General features: G+C 50.7%; 1 protein-coding gene across 1 annotated transcript in view; it reads right to left on the reverse strand.

The window, feature by feature from the left end:
* Positions 1-6,108: 6,108 nt before the first annotated feature.
* The window catches only part of ADAM33 (ADAM metallopeptidase domain 33), a 46,464-nt gene continuing 32,788 nt past the window's right edge, over positions 6,109-19,784 (reverse strand). The window contains exons 12-24 of the mRNA XM_009681843.2: positions 18,628-18,805; positions 18,127-18,216; positions 17,543-17,738; positions 16,528-16,636; positions 15,574-15,778; positions 13,969-14,046; positions 12,886-12,994; positions 12,360-12,507; positions 10,848-10,938; positions 9,056-9,301; positions 8,276-8,439; positions 7,670-7,687; positions 6,109-7,302 (exon numbers count right to left, since the gene is read on the reverse strand). Coding sequence (XP_009680138.2) covers positions 7,251-7,302; positions 7,670-7,687; positions 8,276-8,439; positions 9,056-9,301; positions 10,848-10,938; positions 12,360-12,507; positions 12,886-12,994; positions 13,969-14,046; positions 15,574-15,778; positions 16,528-16,636; positions 17,543-17,738; positions 18,127-18,216; positions 18,628-18,805 — 1,684 coding nt within the window. The 3' untranslated portion in view covers positions 6,109-7,250. The remainder of the gene's footprint in view (positions 7,303-7,669; positions 7,688-8,275; positions 8,440-9,055; positions 9,302-10,847; positions 10,939-12,359; positions 12,508-12,885; positions 12,995-13,968; positions 14,047-15,573; positions 15,779-16,527; positions 16,637-17,542; positions 17,739-18,126; positions 18,217-18,627; positions 18,806-19,784) is intronic.

The following is a 19,784-nucleotide window of genomic DNA, read 5'->3' on the forward strand; positions in this document are numbered from 1 at the left end:
AGGGGATGGGGGAAACACTTCTCACCAGATTAGCCTCCTCGTCCCATTCCACAGCCTGGCCCCAGGTCAGCCTTGCTTCAGAGAAGGCAGTAAGGTAAATATTCCCCTCATCTTTGTCCATATCCCTCAAGCCCTGCACGCTCCCAGTCCCCGCAGAGACAAGAAAGCCGCTTTAGCTTATTCCCCAGCAGCTGCTCCCTGCATACCAGCTTCCCTACAGGTAGACAGAGGAGGTTTGCTAAGACCAGGGCTTGGTTACCCTGTAAGGATTCTCAGGGCATCTGCCACCAGCCAAGGACCTGAGCTCTTTTCTCTGTGGCAAAGAAGTGATAAAGAAGCTCTGACAACTACCCACTTCCCATTGCAACCTTTTTCCCTCCTTCCTAGCAAACAGAGCCAACACAGAGCAGGGTTTCATCTCAGCTCCAGACATTGCCCAAACTTGCACTGATTTTGTTCTTTTATTGCTCTGAGTAAGGATTTAAAACAGAAAGGGAAGTTGGAGAAGGGGAGTTGCTTCTTGCTTTGACACTGCTGCCACAAAAGTGCTCCGGCTCCAGCTCATTTTGTACTTCATAGCACTGAGACTTGAAAGACACTCACTTCTTTAAGAAATACTTGAAAATTAGAGAGATAAGAGATCAGCTTTAGGCAACACTTCAGTGACAACACTCAACGGGACCGCAGTCTTTAGCATGTATGTGTGTGTATAACATTATAAATTTATTTCTCACTTTCTCTCTATATACATAGAAATGTTGATGCAGTGAATTAAAATCAAGCTGTGCTTTATACTTTCATTTTTAACAGGAACATTCTTGGCTCCAAGGAGAGAGCTATCAGCTCCCAGAAACAGCAGAAAGGGGTGGAGAGAGCAATTGTCTTTTGCCAAAGACAAATAAAGTAAAAAGAAAGAAAAGGCACTAGAAGATGATGAATGGTTTGAATTCCTAAGCTGCAGGAGCCTCTTCATTAACTGCTTCACTGCCTTTTTTCCTTCCCTTTTTTTCCCTTGGCTCTGTGTATGCATCTCTCTGCCCGCAGCTCTGAGCGTCCACATGTGTGGTGCCTGCCTGCAGCTGTGTGCTCCCACGCTAGGTCTCCTTCTGCTTCATCTTTCCTACCCTGGGATACAACATTAAATGAGAAAAATAAAAGGAGGATGGCTATACACCATCAAGGAATTTACCTGACCTGCCTTGAGCAGTAGGGGACAGAGTAGGCCTGGTGCTGTCTGCAGAAAGCCGGACCTGGAGGTGTAGGGGGATGGTGGGACGGACACTCCTGAATTGCTGGATGCTAGCTGGCTAGCTCAGGTGGTCTAGCAATGTCACCTAGGGCTGTACCCTGTGGGACAGGGCCTGCCCAGTGCCAGGACATGCAAGGACGTGCACAAGTCTACCTGCAAACCATGTGTACTTCTAAACTCAGTGCTCTATCAGCAGGCAGGGAACCAAGGAGGACGCTATAGTCCACACTTCTTGACCAAAGGAGACGTCTCCAGTTTGCCTCAGAAAAGCCCTCAAATTCTGCAGTTCACCGAAAGCCATTTGAACACTGGGGACCCTTCCCCTGCCCCCTCCACTGCTTTGCTCTTCATCCACATCCCCGCTCACCTGGAAACCCCTGGAGAGCCCAAGCAGGCCAGAAGCCATGGAGTGTTCAAGTCGTCCCCGCACATCCTGGAAAGCTCAGCCCTTTGCTGTGGGTCAGGACTTGGCCTCTTGCTGTGGCTCCCACACCCCATGGTAACTGGGCAGGACATGGGTGGGAGAGCAGAAAGATCAATAGCTGCATTTCACAAGTGGGAGACCTAAGACAGGGAGATAGATACGATGACTTGCCCAAGAGCAAGGAGGATATCGTGGCAGCTTCATCACAAGCGCGATGGGCAACAGCAACTCCCTGAAACGACCGGGGAGATAAAGTCCCGAGTCCCTTTCCCACTCCTTCTGCAACCTGGGCTTGCTTTCTGCTCCATGGGAAAAAGTAATTTGTCTCAATGAGCCCATTAACGTGATGGGGCAGCTATTCAGGGGCTATCCACAGTCTCACCCCTTCGCTAGGGACAGTGACTTAGGCCAAAATGCCTTTTCCAGTGCAGAGAGGAACCCAACAGCACTGTAACCTCCGAGAAACCACGTTCTCCATTAAAGCAGCGCGGGCTGCTGTGAACAGGCCCAGCTGGCTAGAGGCGAGGACTTTGTTTTATTAAAGGAAATGCTAGAAACTGAGGTGGCTCCTAGGAAATGCTGTTGATGAAAAGACAAGTGGCTACCTCATGCCAGTCTCTTCGGTTTGCCAAATTTACCTTGGAAATGGTTTACGTCTCTGCTTAAGAAGAGGGCAAGAAGGGAAAGATCAGGGCTCTGGGATACTGGTTTCCTCAGAGAAAAGCTCTGCTTTAGGGTAAACTCAAGAGGGCCTCTGTTACAGTCTCCTGGGTCCCCAACACCTTCAGACATCCGAATTGTCTGTGTCTTCCCTGCAGGAGATAGAGCCACCGCATCCTCCTGCTAGTGAGCTACATCAGCCCCGCCTCAAACACATGGCCTAATCCAGTCCTGGTGTCCCAGCCAGGTCCGCCTGTGACCAGCAAGTCAGTCTCAAGGTGGAGGTACTAGAAGAAGTTGGCTGTAGCCTCTCCATCACCACTAGCTGGGTAAGCTGGGTAGTGCCAGAGCTGTTTCCCTGGGGCTAGCTGTTTCACATCTCCTTGGCATGCCACCCCCAGGTCCGGGAAGGGCCCAAATAAGCCCTGTCACCTCAGTGGGCCCTTTCTCCTGAGTTCTAGCTGTGCAGTAATATTCCCTGGATAGCTGGTTCAAAGGAGTCCACCGTGTTAAAAGAAACCCTAGGAGATATTAAAACACCCACATACACGCTCCAACATCCCCTAATGAGCCCCAGTAAGAGTGAAAGCATCCAGAAAGCCCAGAGGCCCCTGCTAATTTCATAGTAGGCTGGATCATGAGCTCTGAGTTCTGCTGTTTGCAAAGCACCTGGTGCACTGGGACCTCTTAGAAGTCTTAGAAAGAATATTAATGGAGATGAGACACCAGCAAGAGAATAGCAGATACGCAGAGAAAGACACACTGCTGGAGATGACTCACTCAAGTTACCCCAGCTTAACTTCTCTTCCATTTCGTTTGCATAGGAGATGGAGTATCTCAGTGCAGGAGGAAGAGGGAATCCCCTGTAATTCAGATAAAAGCTGGAGAAAACATTTGTACTACTGGGAGAAAGGCACATGAAGATGTTCCCTGAAGCAGTGTGGGCTCTCCATCACTGGAGGGTTTAAGAACAGAAGGGCAATTATAGTGGGACAGAGCAAAGAGCTTACACAAGTCTCCATTAGGGAATCAGGCTGAAATCTGCAAGGAGCTGCGCTTTGCTCCATCTGTCTTGCCTTTCTTCTGAATGTCCGCATCTGGCTGCTGTTGGAAATAGGATATCAGACCACAGATAGCAAGGGGATGGGCCCATCCTGTCTTTCAAGATGTTACTGAGAATTAAGAGCACGTAAAGCCCTTGAATTTCATGTAGACACTCTCTCCTGAGGGAGCCACGAGTTTTTTTTGTCTTTCCCACTTTGTTCTCACAAACTCTCCAATGTGGTAAGTACAAGTACCACTAAATAATGAGAAACATGCATGCTAAAGGACTGGTCAAACCACCAAGTACGCACTAGCCTGAGTCTCTCAGCCTCAGCTCAAGAGCTGCCCATAGGTGGAGGCACATATCTCCTGTAATCAGGTGCTCCCTTAAGCAACCAGAGGAGAAGCAGCAAGGCCCAACTTACCAGCAGATTAAGTGTTTCATGGATACTTTTGTCCTGAGAGGCAGGCAGGCCAACGCTGAAAACTGCAGAAGGGGTAAAGCAGATTTCAGCAGTCAGGGTACTCTGGTGCTGCTCTTTGCCTCCAACTGCGTACAGAGATAGACATGGTATATGATTTGGCCTGACCGTCAATAAAGCTGGGAAGAGACCCCAGAAAAGCTGAGGTGATGAAGGTAAAACTGGTATGAACCTCTGCCACAAACCCTGACCGCCAAGCCCTAGGGAGACTCAAAGACATTTAAGCAGCAGATGGGACTTGTGCTGCACGTCTCAGTGGCCCCAGGTTTTCAGGGAAATGACTAAGCCAGAACCAACACTGCAGGAGCCTTCCCCTTTCCCTTTCCCAGAGCACACACTCCATTAACCAAGAAGGTGCCTTTGATGTTGAGGACATGACACAAGGAAGGGCTGTGATTTTTAATTCTCCACCATGATTTTCCAAAGGTACCCAAACCACGTGACCCCTTTACCAAGGGGAAAACTTCACTTGAGCAAACTTCAAGCTCAGCTAGCCATCACAGGAACTCAGCAGCTTACATGCCAAGCTCACACTTGCAATGGGTCTGCAGATGCTGAGGCAGGCAAGGAAAGAGCAAGAAGGAAAGCTACACTTGAGGATCTGGTCCCTGGAAAAACCCAGCAGCAATTCAGAGGTAAGGATGAATACAGGCTTTCACGGTCATCTGCTGCCATCTAGTGTTAACTGAACACTCAAAAGCCTTCCCTGGATTCATGAATTTCACTAACCAGGCCCGAGGTCCTGCCTGACCCACGGACCACAGGCCACATCTTACATGTGTGGGAGCATCAGGATGGACTTTTTCCCCCTGCATTCCCTGTAGCCACGTCCAGCCAGCCAGAGCCAGGAAACAGACAGTTGTGTGCTGTCCCTAAATGACTATCCCTTGCACCTCTGCTCTGAGACGGGAGCTGGCTTGCAGCTCAAGGCCAGAGGATCTGGGTTGGTCCATTCACATGGACGTGCCCCGAGAGGGCTGTACTCAGCACTAATGGTTCTGGGGAACAGAGCATGTGACTGGTTATTCCACACCATGGCACAGCTTTTCTGCCCCAAACAATTCCACAGGTCCATGCAAGGACATCTCCCAGGAAGAGAAAGGATCTTCTGAGAAGGGTGAAAGCATCATTGCTCAGTACTTACTATGCTGCTGAGTAGAGTTCTAGATCTGTATGACCTAGCAGGATCCCTGAGACCAGAAATGGGCACTTCCATTAACTCCTTTCTAGACTAAATGGCTACCTCTAGCCCACCTAATGTACATGTCCTGGCTCTGCACCACTGGAGAAGGTTGGGTACCTCTAGATGAAAATTCAAACCTTCTAGGTGGGTAAATCCCTATCTGTCCCCATCCACAACAGGAGAAGGGAAAGGGGAGCATGATAGTCAGATATGTGACATTAATGGGCAGGAATCCAACCCAAGGGAAATGGCATCAGCTTGATGTGATCATTTGATGTGATCACTGGCCCCAAATGTAAGACACTTTCTGATTGTGGCATCGTCATCCCTCATGTTGTTCTTATTAAACGAAATGAACCAACTCCTCGAAAACAGATTTTCCAGCCCCTTCATCACTGTGGTGACTTCTCCAAACCCTCTCCAACTGTTCAACCCTCTGCTAACGCCAATACCAGACAATAGAAGGAAGGACGTCCATAAGCAGGGAGCACAGTCTCCCTTCTCCAGCAGCTCTGTAGGCTCTTACCCAAGTCTGACCAGGCTCAGAAGTCTTTGGCAGGTCGTAGAAAAGAAGAGGATCCCGTAAAGTTTTAGGGACCTGTTCATTTACTCTGTCCTCTGGAAGGCTGCTAAGAAGATTTAAGGAGTCCTTTTTGACTGGTGGAACAGCCTCATCTCCCCATCCCAATTCCTGTTCAGCCAGTGAGAGCCACCAGAGTAGTACTTTGCAGAGATTTGAACCCCATCCCATAACGTGCTTCTTTTGTAGCACTGGTGATAATGAAACACCAGCACAGTTTCCTGAGGTTCATCCCTAAGCCGACATCACAAGCAACTTTACATGGGTTGGACATGTCTCAGATCCCATTTGACCTAGGACAAATCTTTCTAACCCAGGGTAGCTGACGTGTTACACACTGTGGGACCGAATGAACCCCAGGTTCAAGGGCTAACAGAAGGGGCTTCCGAGATGTCTGTTTACACTGCCATAGTGGAAGACCTGGAGTTCTTGGTGTCTAAAGGCTATCAGAACTTCTGAGCAATAAAACAGCCAGAGGAGCCGGAAGACTGTACAAAGCCATTGTTCTCATTTCAGACCCTGACAGAGCCACATGTCAAGTCATAGGAAAGTGGCACGATGTAGTACTGTGCAGGTCAACAGCACCTTTGATCTGAGGATTGTAAAGCCCTTTCAAGACATCAGTTTGTTAAACCTCACAACACCCCTGTGAGGTAGGTATTACCCCCCATTTTACAGACGGGGGAACTGAGGCACAGAGAAATGTAATGACTTGGTCAAGGCCATTAGGAAAGCCAACGGCATAGGCAAAAGGTCTTCCTGCTCTTGTTCCTGGCTTGTGGCTCCTTCTCCTTTTGGACAGCAGAGTGTTAGCAGCTCACAAAGCCACCGCTGGGCTTGTCCCATGAGCAGGAGACTTGCAATGTTTTTGGAGGGCTCCTGAGCCCCTCGAAAGCACCCTGGTAACCAGCGACCACCAGCAGCGCAGACATTAAACCATTTCCCGGATGGCTGCTCCTTGCAAGTACAGTCCCAGGATTGTCACTGTTTTCTTTTTTTTTTTTTTTTCAGTCAGAAAGAAGGCCGGGAAGCATCTGAGAACTTGGTTCATCATGCAAAAGTCCCAGCACTGCCTAGCACAGTTCAAACTGGAAACCACTTCTTTTCTCTCATTGCAAATGGCTCTGGAAACAAGGCCCAGCATTGAACTCTGGTGGCAATGGGTGGTGGAGGGTCCCACCAGGACTAGAGGAGAAGGAGGAGGTAGCTAGAACGATATTACACAGCTTCCGCTGGCACTGTCCTCAGCATTTTTCATCAGTGTGGATGCTTACTTTTGACCCCAAGTCACCCCATCCCAGCTCATGTGCAACATCAGTAAGAAACCAAGGCTGGCAGATAAATTGGCAGGAAAGCAATGCCAGGAGTGGTGGTGGAGTCTCCAACATGGTAATCCCACCACCAGTCCATCTCAACCCTTAGTTACATCATAGTACCAATTTCTCCTCTCAGTCCCTCCCTATCCCCCTACTATTGCTTTTGTGCTGAATAAACATACTGTCTTATAAAAATAGTCCTCTGGTATTAAAATACAAAACAAGAGAGGAACAAAAGAACCCTGGTGCCAGCAGCAGTGCAAATCAGGAGAGCCAGCTCAGGAAGGATGGGCTTAAGGTGTCCTTGGTTTGTCATTTCTTCAAGGGGAACGAGGTTGATTGAACTTTGATGGTTGGGACCGGCCTAGGCACAAAAAGAACAAGAAAACAACTCATTATAACGAGAGCAGAGAGACCAGGCATCCACCATCTGCACTACAATCATCCTTCCACAGCTCAAGGAGAGCAGATCACCTGTTATCCCTGAGATCAGAGGAGATGCAACCTGGGGCTGTTTCAGGTCACTCCAGCATCACGCAGGCAACCTACTCAACTTGGACTGCTTTGGTGCTAGGCTTCAAATCTAAACCTATACTTTCCTACTTCCCTTATTTCCAGGTAGCAGAAATAAACAACATTAGTCCTAGGCTAGTGTTTAACCAGAGGCCATTCCCTCACAAGCAATTCCATTCCCAGTAAAGGCATTGTCCTGCCTGGTGTTTGGGACTCACCTTTGAGGCGGCATTGGCCTGTAGGAAGCAAAGACAAACAGAGTGTCACCAGCCATCCCTTCACTCATGTGTCCCCAACAACTTGCCAACAGCCCCCTCCCGCTCTGGGTGGGGAGACTCCACGTGCCCGCTGAAAGGTGGCACCTCCCTTAAGCCCACAGGACTCCGCAAGCCCTGAAGACCATTACCTGACCTTGGTCACGTTACCGCAGCCCCCTGACATAGGTGACTCCCCTAAACCTGCATGCAAGGACCCCCAAAACCTTAAAGGCCTTTTTCCCAGTTCTCTCAGACTTGGTGGACTTTGAAGTCCTTTGTAGCCCAGGCAGTAGGGCACAGACCTGCACACCCCAGAGCCCAGACTATTCCTCTTGTTCCTCAACAGCCCAGCCCGGACACATTAGCTACGTCAGGTAAGAGCAGGAGAAATCCAGGTTACCCTGCAGACACCACAGGGCAAGGGAACAAGGGGCAGACCAGAGTGCACTGCACTCTGCATCCAGATGACATTTGGAATGACCCCTGAGATGTGACCCACAACACCCCCCACACTGCCTGCCTGTAGGACCCTGGTGGGAGGCAGCTCAGCTCCTCCTCTCAACTTACTTGAACGGCCTCGTGCAGCGGCTAGTGGTGCTTGTACCCGATGACCTGAAGTTGGTAGGAGGGACCATGACCAGCAGGGTCTGTCCATGTGCAGGAGACAGCTCTTTGGCCAAGAGTGGACTTCCAGGCAGCGGTCGACAGGGTGGCTGGTGCTTTGGGACAACCTGAGATCAAAAAGTGCATAGGGAGAGACAACATCCTTCAACTTCCAATAATCTCCTATAACTCTCTCTCTCTCCTGCCACAGAGCTGAAATGCCTCAAAACACAGAACAACATGGTGCCAATAACCAAACTACCTTAAAACACTCATTATCTACTGGATTTTCTTCACCATTGCAACAGACTTGTCTCTTTCGGTGGCGTGACAGCTCCTTAATAGTGTCCAGTAACTCCACAGAAGAGTCACAGGTGCCCACGTCTCTGAGGTTCCCAGAGGCAAGACGGGGATGGGATGCACACTTTCTGCACACACACAAGCCTCAGCACTGTAGGGCCATGAGCCACCAAACGGTGTCATCTAAAAGGATCCCATCCAGGACATCTGGAAGGAAAATCTAAGCTTCTGGTGCCAGAGCTAAAACAAAACATCAAAGACAGGCCCGAGCACTCTCTGCTTTTATGTGGGGTGTCTGAGTACCAAGAGTCAAGCTGTGCTGGGCTGGATGTTTAATTGTGCAATTAAACATCTGAATTTGTGGCAAGCTGTTCTGGGTGGCAGCCAAAACCAGGGAATTCTTCCAAGCTCTGTGGGGAAACATGGCCAGCCAGCAAAACTCACCAGTGGGGTCCTCACGGGACTGCAAGGAAGAGGTTTCTTCGGAGGTGGCAGTTTAGCATGAGACACCACTGTTTTGGTGGGGACAGCAGGTGATCTGCTGACTGGTGGAGGTGGCCTAGCAGGCTTGTGGTCTCTCAGAGGCTGAGGCATGGAGTGGGGAGCTGGGCGAAGCGGGTGGACAATGTTGACGGGCTGGGAGCCGTTCTGGTGAGCCCTGGGTTTGTGGGGGAACGCAGTCCGCATTGCCTGCAGGGACAAGAAAAGCAAAAACATGGAGAAAAAACATTAACTGGTTTTCCTGGTTGCTGGAAAGCAGAAGTCCCCTCGTGGTCTGGTTACTAGGGAGTCACAGGAGGAGGACAGGGTACTTATTCCACTTCCTGGCACTGACCTTTCACCATCCTGCCCCAAAGTGAACACAGAGAGCACATGGAGAGGAGCAAGGTGCCAGGGTAGGGCTCAGGAAACCTAGAGCAGGGACAGCTCTGGTAAATCCATCCCAGATTTCCAGTTGCTGAGATGGGAGAAATCATCCTTTCCACCCTGCTCTCAGCCACTGTGGCCAGGCTCAAAAAAATCCATTGCTCTGTCTTCCTGAATTCTGTTCTCCGAGTATCTCTCCCAAATTTGCAAGAGCTATAACAACCAACAGCAAACCATCTGCCTTCCTGGAGACTCAGCGAAAAGCTTTCAGTAGGATCGCAGAGCCCCTGCTAAGCTTTGCCATGGTGACGTGGAAATCTCCCTGTGGAAGCTCCTGGCAGAGGTGAAACCTGGCCTTCACCGGGGTCCTTCCGAGCAGGTAGAGCTCTGATGATTCCCTTTTGGCAGGGAATGTGCCAGGATGTATACTACAGCCCAAGGGCACACAGCTAAAGGGGGCACTGCAAGAGGCTTTGCATTTCATTTGGGAGCGCACAGCTTTTATTTGTTCTACATTACAAATGGCTAGGAGCCTTCCTTCCACAGGTGGGCAAACTCGGGGGTATGGCCTCACTGCACATGCACAGCCACGCTGGGACCCTGTTTGAGCTGGCAGGTCTGCACAACACATCCCAGCTCAGAGCCTGGAGGCAGCACAGTAGGCATCAATACTGCCCAGATCCTGACTCGGAGAAGTTGGTCGTCCAGGCCCAGCACTGCACCCTACTCAGCAGCGCCACCTCTGAAACCCAGCTTGGGGTCAGGGCTGCCCATGCCAGTTTGCGCTACGTCTCGTTCATACTCAGGGCACAGCAGCAGTGTTTGCACTGCGGAACAAGAGCAAAGCAAATGGTGCACTGTGAACTCACACCTTAACTCAGCAGTACTGACTTTACACCCCTGACTCCTGTGTACTTTTGCTAGGCTCAGCTCTGTGTAACGCCAGGCAGAATACACCCCTGCAGTCACAACCCTAAGGAAATCCAGGTGAAGAGGCATCCTTTGACCAAAATGTTGGCTGAACAACCAAATCCTGCACATCATAGGAGAGGTACACAGCTGGCTGGGGCTTGGTACCACCATACAGACACACAGAACGGAGAGATCCTTATCCCCAGTCTGCAGCTTCTGAACCTCAGTCACCCCGAAAGCCACCAGCAAAGCAGTTTTTGTCTCCGAGCTGCAGTCACAGGTGTGGTGACCCTCAGCCACCCGGTCTGAAAGTCTCTTTCATAGAGACTTTGCAGAAACACATGCAAAGCAGCATGGAGTACCAGTTGCTAGCTCAGTGGCTAGAGAGAGATGAGGTCACCCACAATTATCAGTCCACAAGGAAGAAAACAAATCTGGAAGGTGAGTTATTACTTACTTTATTAGTGTGGCAGGAGATGGAAATGTCCCGTAAGGTGAAAGCAGCTTTGGAAGGGCCACTGGTTACCTTCCGATTGATGGTTTTGCTCCTGCCCAGGATCACAAACATAAATTACCAACGATAAAACAAAGCAACCATCTCTGCCACAGCTGCCTCCCAAGAGAGGCACATCAGAGATATCTTGTCTCCATTAATGGACAGGCAGATGTCTTCCAGTGCTAGGTTAGTGAGAGCTATGAGTCTGCAGGAAATAATGAGGGTACGGTGGCATTTTTGAAGTTGCCTGTGATATAAAAAGAGGAAGCTTATTTGGTTTTGAGCTTTTTTCTCAAATGCTTGCAGGGACTCTGAGATACATGTGTCTGCACCTGTGCTGGGCAAATAAGGGGTGGGAGGAAGGAAATAATGAGAATATCTAAATGCAGAGCTCATTTAGAGCTATTCCAGCTCTTGCAGTCTGCTAGGAACAGATGGCAAGCTGGCTCCTCAGTACCAGGCCACCTTCCTCATCACTCTCTGGGGTCATGCTATCCCTGATAGATTATTCCTGTCCTCTGCTTGTGAAGGAGCTGAAAGCTTCAGACCATCCTTGGGAAAAGCTCTTTTGATCTCAAACCTTGCCTAAGCTCCTCCATACACACTCAGAATGTCAGAAAGTGAACCAATGCTGTCAGAATCGTTTGTGCTAGGATGTGACCCTATTTTTTCCTTGACAAGGAAACCCAGAAGCAAAACAGGGCAAGATTCACACCAGAGCCTGTGGCTCCAGACACCGTAGACACAAGCCAGTCTGCATCATGTCCCATGGACCAGGACTCATTCCTTGCAAGCTTGAAAAGGATGCTTGCAAAGGACTGAACAGCTACAGCTGCCCTGATCTCAAATCCAATTAACTGTTGTCCCAATTCACCATTTGCAGGGTAGTGAAACGTTTGCTTTACAGGTTAACCAGCGGATTAGACCCAGGATGGACACATACTGGCTTGTATGCACAAGTGCATGAAGCCAGCTGAGACCAGCTGCCCTTCCATTGCAGTTAGACAGCTCGGGGTTCAAGGTAACATGTCCTGCCATCCTCAAACAGCATGGGGTCCTTGCACTGTGTTCTTCCATATTTTTGTCCAAGGAGGGCTTTGCAGCTTTGCTGTGGCACCATGGGAGCACAGATGGACTTCTAACCTGGCCCTGAGCTGACTCGCTTTGTTAATACCTCCTCTGAGGACTGGAGCTACCAGAAGAATGGGATCCCCTGACAGCTTCCAGAAGCCAGATGTGGACACTGTAAGACCTTGCATTTCTCCCAAGTATCTCACGACCCCAGACGATGGAGAGCTAACTATGCTGTGTCTCTAACTTCTCTGAGTTCACACTAGATTGAAATAGGCCCTGCGCACCCATTTCTCCACAACCACTTCTACCAAGCTGCACTCTGCCAGTGGCAAAAAAAAAAAAGGTTTCAGGGCCTCACTGGGTCCTCAAGAGAGGAGGGATTCAGGATGCGTCACTCACTTGTACGTCTCGTGGCTCCTCCTCATCTCCTTTATCCATTTATTCAAGAGCGAGTTCTCCCGTCGGTACCAAAAGTAGATGCTCATCAACAGGGCCGGGAGGAAGAGCAGGAAGATCAGCAGAAGGGTGATTAGGATGGCTTCATGATCTAGCAGGGAAAGCACAAAGATGAACAGGGCTGGGAGAGCTGTTAGCCTGAGTGTTTGCCTCAGCAGTGGCTAACTTCAGAGCATGGCTCAGCGTTTAATATGGTGCAAATAGCAATCCCTTCTGCCTGCTCCTGGCCACCTAGGCTAGAGATATCACTGCTGAGCACACCTTCAAAAAAAGGGAAGTAAACAGCTCTGTCTGGAAGCCTCTGATACCAATGGGTAGCCACCAAATGACTGGAGCTGGGCTGACAGCATTATCGCTCCATCTCCCTGTCTTTGTGGCATTGCTCCAGACTACCAGAGTCACAAGGCACTGGGCGCTCCCCCAACCACCTTGGCCACTTGCATCATGCTGAGGAGAAGTCAGGACTCACTGTCACGCTGCACAGGGCCACTGTCCACGCTGCCACCCAAGCCTGGCTTCTCGCAGTACGGGGGAGCCCAGCCAGCATTGCAGTGGCAGTTCTTGTTGCTGTTGCAGACCTATGGGAAAAGAAGGGTTGGAGACCATAAAGGGCAATGGAACGTATGGAAACGGTAATTCATACAGTGAGGATGAGATCAGATGGCCAACAGGAGGAATCTAGGCTGGAGAGGCATAAGGAGCTTAATCCCTGCCCACATCCATCCCTTGAACATCACTTGGATCATATCTGTGTTGCCTTCAGAGCTAGAATTGCAATGTATGGAGACATTTTTTTGCTGACATTTATTTCCCTGCTCTTTGCAGAAACCTTTAAAGACAAGTATCTTATACGCTCAGTTTTCACACCACTTGACTAAACAAGCCCAATATCCTGAATACTGCTTGGGAGGCCAGAAGTTTGTTAGACACTGGGTCTTTCCCTTGGAGTGTTTCCCAGGGATCTATGCCTTTCATAAAGCAGAGAACGCAAACCTGAAGCCTTAACAATGCTGAGCAGAATGAAAGGATTAATTTAGGTGACCTGCCTAGGACCTTATATATAATCCCACGGTGATTTTCTGCAGCAGTTTGTTGTTGCCTTATATGACAAAGCCTAGGTTCACGACCTAAGGAAACCTTGCTGGTAGAGGTCAAATCTTTGTAGACTTTAAGCTTTGGACAATAGTGGCTCCTTCTAGCCTGTGAACCACTTCCCTGTTTTACTGCAGTCTCAGTAGTGTTTCTGACTATTGCTTTGCTCTCAGAGGGAACAGGCACCTGCTCTGAGCTCTGAACACTCTCCAGTTCAGAGAAAATACCGATTCAAATTTTGCAGATGGTCCTTACATCAAGGATGATCTTCTTCATCTAACTTGGACACAGATAGCAGAAATCTCAGCTCAGTCTCACCCAGAGCTCACATGAATGTGATAGTTATGAAGAACAGGTGCTTGCTGCATTGCAAGACTCATCCCTGTGGGAGATGTTTGGTTTTGCTTAAGAATCTGAGCTCATCTCAGGACCCTGCTGTAGGTCTCAGACAGTAACTCACCCCATGGCCGTTGCACTGGGAAACACACTTTTCCAGCTCAAAAAGAGAGGCATTCTGGCACCGACGATCTTTGCAAACCTGAGAGAGTGCCAAGAAGCCAAGATTAGAGAAAGGCCCAGAGACAGGGAACAGCGATCTTCTGGCTTCATAGATAGGAGTCTTCTAAAATGACACTGTCCACTGGAAAATGCAGGTCGGTTAAACCGTATTATTCCAAACCAAGGCACTGATTTCACTCCAATTTTCAGTACGCTCCAGGAAACCTCGGCCATCCTCAGTCCATGCCAGTCCTCCAGAAAACAGCCAACACATCTCCCACCTCCCTCCCCTGACAACCCACCTGGCAGCTCCTGGAGACAGCATTTCCCATCTGCCCCTAAAAGGTGGGCAGAATCTGAAAAAGCCTACTTTGGCTCTTCAAAAACGGGCATCCTTTCTCATGAAAATGTCAATGTTTTGGCCTTTCATCCTAAAGTGGGATGAAAATTTCCCAATTAAAATGCCAAACAGCAAAGACCCTATCTCCCTAGCCAATTCTGTCTGGCCTGCATCCCTGCTACCATGTCATCTACAAAGCCTCCACCGTTTCTCAGATGAGCCGATCCCTCTCAAAATATTGAGGGATGCAGGGACTGTAAAAGAGACTAATGCTTAGCTAGCAGCATCTACTTGGATCAATCCTCTTGATTCCTAACACAATTTTCCCTTAGAAAACTGTTCATTCATTGACAAATTGCCTGGAATTTGCCAGTAAGTTTATATACAAGAGAAACATTTTGGACCTCGACCTACAAGCCCACCACAGCTGTAGCATCCCTGTTCATCCCAGCTTAGGTTAGAGAATACAGCCTGCCTGAGGGCACACAGGCCTCTTCTCTGCTTGTGGGCCTCACCAACCCATCTTCCCAAGAGGAAGCGTCATCTGTCAAGTCCTGAGGCAGGCACCTCATCTTGCTGGGGTTACTCTACTTTGCATTAAATAGCTAAATAAACACTGGGGAAAAAAAGAGGGATTCAGTTACCCACACACAGGCATCTGTTGCCATGTAGAAACACCCCATCTGAGAACTCCTCGTGAGGGTTCATCTCCCAAGATAGAAGAGGGAACTGAACATGGGTTCCTGCACTCCAGGTGCTGCTCCTTCCCCAGGGACCTGCTGCATCCCTCCACCTTTGGGAAACAAGGATGTCATCTCCTTTGCCTTTCCTACCCACGCCCGAGGGGAAATATACCCAAGAAAACAGTCCAGAGAACAAGATGAAACTCACAGGGCATTTAATTTCAGTTGAAAAGGAAGAAAATTGCTTGCATCTGATCAGAATCGATATTATTTGTAATTGTTGTTTCTTGTTTCCCTGCTAAAGTGGTATATCAGTGGTTTGTACTGTCATTGCCAAAGACTGAGCCAAAGACTTTCTCCACCAACACTTCTCCTACCAGCAGAGACTTCTGATTTTGGGGATATCTGCAAATTTGGGTAGAACCACTTCCTGTGGCCCTGCTGTCACACGATGAAGCTGGACCTGGGACAAGAGGCTGAGGAGCTGATCTTCCCAGCGCTGCCAGCCCATCCTCAGACCCCAAACCTAGGAAGAGGTACTCACCATCCCATCTCCACATTTCGTCCCTGTCATCACCAGCCCAGGGTCTGAGAGGTCTTCCTCATCATCCTTTGCAGTGTACATGTACGTGCCCCGGCACTTCACTTCTCGCCCGTTAAACCGGATGGTGGTATCGATGGAGACTGTGTTGGTCCCCTGGGGTTTCTTGGCCGAGCTCTGGCACTGGATCTTGCCACACATAGCATCTCTAGGAGGAGAGGCGCAGTCATGAGGGATGGGGCCTGCCCACTGCATCCTGCTCCTTCCCACAGAGTCGAGGTGAGGGCAGGAGATGGGGTAGGAGATGTGGGCAGCGGGCACGTGGAGCTGTGTCTTAAAGCAAGGCTCCTGGTACCCCAGCCCCATCCCAGGTGGCTGACGCCTTGTCTTACACACGCCATATGGCCCCAGGAAAGCTGTTCCTGGCTTCATGGCACACCGCTAAAGGGCACTGCACACTCGACACCTCGTCATCCCATGCCCCTGTGCCTGCTGGCTCACCTTTCTCTGAATTTTTTCGCCACGGGAGATTGTGATGGCAGAGTCTCAGCTGGTTCAGAAAGGGCTTTGATAAATTCATGGACAGCATAGAGAGATGCTGAAGGGAACAGGCAGAGATGTCCCCTCTAACAGCCCAGTGGATGCTGAGGAGCACAGGGGAAAAGACTGCTGATGCATTCCCTAAATTAGTGTCTCCTACTGCCACTGTCCTTGTTGATTTGCCTTTTCGGCTGGGGTGCGAGGTGATGCTTGGCGGACCAAACTCCCAGCAGTGATGAAGACTGAGCCCAGGAAAGAGCTGGCAGCTTTCTCAGGTTCAAAAGGGAGCTGGCCCAAGGCTTGTAGCTAAGACCCTGGGGTACAGTCCTAGCATCCCCGGTGAGGGGGTAAGCACTAGGGGGCTGTGGGTGCAGGAGGAGGAGACAGGGCACCTGTGGGCATCTGTTTTGCACGCACCTCTTTTCACACTTCACGTAGCGCCCTTGGCTGTCTTTGCCGCAGTTGCCATAGGTATTGCCTGCCATGTTCACGTCCTGGAAACAGGCATCAGGGGCTGGCCAGGCACCTGCCAGGAGGAACAAAAGATCCAGCATAATCAGTGGCCCAGAAAAGCAGCCAGGAGGGAGAGGGGAGAAATACCGAAACTGGTAACAGTGTTTGGAAGCTTATGCAGAAAATACCGTACAATGGAGTGCTGCTGCTGTGAGTGCTAGGCTAAGAACAGCACAACAGGGGTGAAACCCTTTTTGCTCTGGGGGCTTGTGGAGGATTTCAGCCTTGGGGGAGGCTTTCCCTACAGCTGCCTACTGCAGCTCTCCTGCAGAGGGGCACAGCGCAGTGCTGGCCCCAGGAGGTGGCAGCATCGCTGCGCAAATGGGGACCGGGAGAGCTGTGCGCACTCTTATGCGGTGTGAGCAGCTGGGGTTGTGTATACATGGGGTGCGGGCAGGGTGTCAAGCACATGTACATGGGGATTGTGCAGTGCGTACGCAAGCCGTATGCAGTATATGAGCATACACTGCCCGTAGCCCTATGTAGCATGGGGGCCATACGCAGCACAAGAACCATATCACCTACGGGCCACATGCAGCACGGGGACCATACGCAGCATTGGAGTCATTTGTAGCACATGTGCTGTATGCAGCATGGAGGCCATATGCAGCCTATGGGCTATATGCAGCGGGACGCCATCATGGCATGTGGATGGGCTATGCACAGTGCACGATCAGCCACCTGCAAGCGTGCGTGCACCGTGCCCACAGCCCTGCCAGCCCTCCTGCGCCAGCCTCACATACTCCCAGCCCCGGATGGGGCAGCACACACCATCCATCCACCACACTCCAGCCCCATCGGCAGCAGGCACGAGTACCTAGGCCCTTTCCCAAGCACAGACGCAGCGTTGAGACCCGACGTGGCTCTTGCTCCAGGGAAGGGCTGCAAGGAGGCAGGGCTTGGGGTCCAGCAAGCTTACCCGGTCCCCAGAGCTGGACGCATTGCTGGTGGTGGGTCATGCACATGCCGTTGTTGCAGTAGGCCTCGCCATAGGCACAGGAGGAGCCGTCCAGCAGGTAGACATTGGCCGGACAGTAAGGTGAGGCACCCGTGCAGTACTCGGGGAGGTCACAAGACCCTGCTGCTTCCCTGCAGATGGTCCCAGCCACCTTTAGCTACCGAGGAGGAGAGAGAAATATCAGTACTGAATGGCAGTACACATGCCAAGCCGGGACTGACACTCCCGGCACAGCCCAGGGTTAGAAGCTATTAATATAGTCCTCTATGGGACTAGAAGGGACTCTCAAGGCAGATCCCTATATCAAGCCAGATCCCTGGGGCTGGACGCCAGCCACAGGAGCAGCCAGCGGAGAATCCCTGGAGGATGTGCGTTCATGGACAACCCTTCCCATTTGGCCCTAGGGGTGCTGAACTCGGGGCCTGAGCAGGGACATGTACGGTGTGCGTCCCAGGAGAACGACGGGGGCCATATGCCCCTCCTCGGCCCCAGGAACCTGCGCCCCGCAGGTGGCTGGGCACGCGGGGAAAGGCAGTGTGGGTTACCCTGCAGTTCTGGCAGCAGTCACCGTGGGCACACTGGGCCCCCACCTTCAGCGTGCAGTTGTGCGCATTGCAGCACGGGTTGGTGCACTCCTGCATGGAGAAAAGACACCACTATGGTCAGTGAGTCTGTCCTTTTCCCTTGCCCAACCAAGCCCCGCTATTCCCTCCGACTTCTTCACTGAGTGCATTGGTCTCCTCATTTACCAACGTGGAAACTAAGGCAAGGGAGAACGAGGAAGAACTGAGCACTCAGGGCAAAGTCAAGAGAAGAGCCAGGCCCAGGTTAATGGGATTCAGGAATGCGGGACTGGAAAGGGCCCTTGGGATGGAGTCCCCAGGGTGGACTCCCCCGAAGTTCCATGACCAGCGAACCCATTCCTGTTGGAAATACACCCCTCCACATGGGATGCCCTCCTCCCACCTGCCCAGCTCTCTGCAAGCATCTGAGAGATGAGCTGCAAAAGCCTCTTCAGAAGAGAGATGCAGTGCCTAGGACCATACCTCCACCTCCCCGCAGTCACAGTCTTCTCCATCTTCCAGAAAGCCATTGCCACATTTCCGGCCAACCACCAAGTCCTTGGTGTCAGGCAAGTTGAAGAGACACATGCCACCTCCCTTCTGGAAGTAGTTCTCCAGCTGCCTCTTGCTGCAGGAGCTGAACACGCGAGGGAAGGGATGTCTGTGCAGGAGACAGATGGGGAGAGATGGGAACCAGGGCAACTGGGACTAGGAAAAGACGGAAAATCACAAGTAGAGCTTGGAAATAAGGACATGGGGAAAACTAGCACAAACCCTTCCAAATGCCAGACTAGAAGCCATCATCAGCCAGATGCATCGATGCTGCTAACATCCCCAAACCCACACAGCCAAACATCAGACAGTAACAACCAGGGAAAACTACACTTCATCCAAGCATTTTCCAGAAAGAAATCAGTTGGGCAAGCAGAGCTGCTATATGCCACCCCACAGAGCATGAGACATCCAGCAAGAAACTTCTTGGAGACCCCCATGGTCTGAACCCCAAAGGCGTGAATGTTGGAGCCATTCAAACTGCAGCTGCAGGTACAGCTCCAAACGTGTCGTTACTGGAAAACAGGGCTTTTCCCATGAGGAAAACACAAACTGCCATCGTTTTCTCTTTCAAAGATCTTTTACTAGGAAAAATATGGGTACGTGAAGATCAGCATGTTGGTCTTCCTATGGGCTTAGGTATATCATTTTATGGAGAGCCATGAGATTAGGTACCCGTGGCACTGAGGATCTGCAACATGGACCTGGCGTCCTCCTTACAGTTGCAGCCCCGAGCCAAAGATGAGTGTAAGGCCGCTCTTTTCCCAGCAGGGAAACACCCACGCCTGCAGACCCACGCACACAGTCCCCGATGGTCTGGATGTGCCCTCCAGGGATTACAGGCACCTGCAGACTCTGCCGGTTCAGTGCGGGGGTCACTGGTGCAGGCATCACCTCTGTGCCTCGATCCTCTGTGCTCAGGATGCTGCAGACTCCCTCCACCCTAACCAGAAAGTCAGGTTCTACGTTACAGGGACTATTTGCCAGGGTGTCTGCTAAATACATATCTGTTATCACTGAACTGGTGATAGGAAATACCCATTTGGGATAACTTAAAAACTGCTGACGCTGAGACAGAGAAAATCCTT

Source organism: Struthio camelus, chromosome 4, assembly GCF_040807025.1.
Source record: "Struthio camelus isolate bStrCam1 chromosome 4, bStrCam1.hap1, whole genome shotgun sequence".
NCBI lineage: Eukaryota > Metazoa > Chordata > Aves > Struthioniformes > Struthionidae > Struthio > Struthio camelus.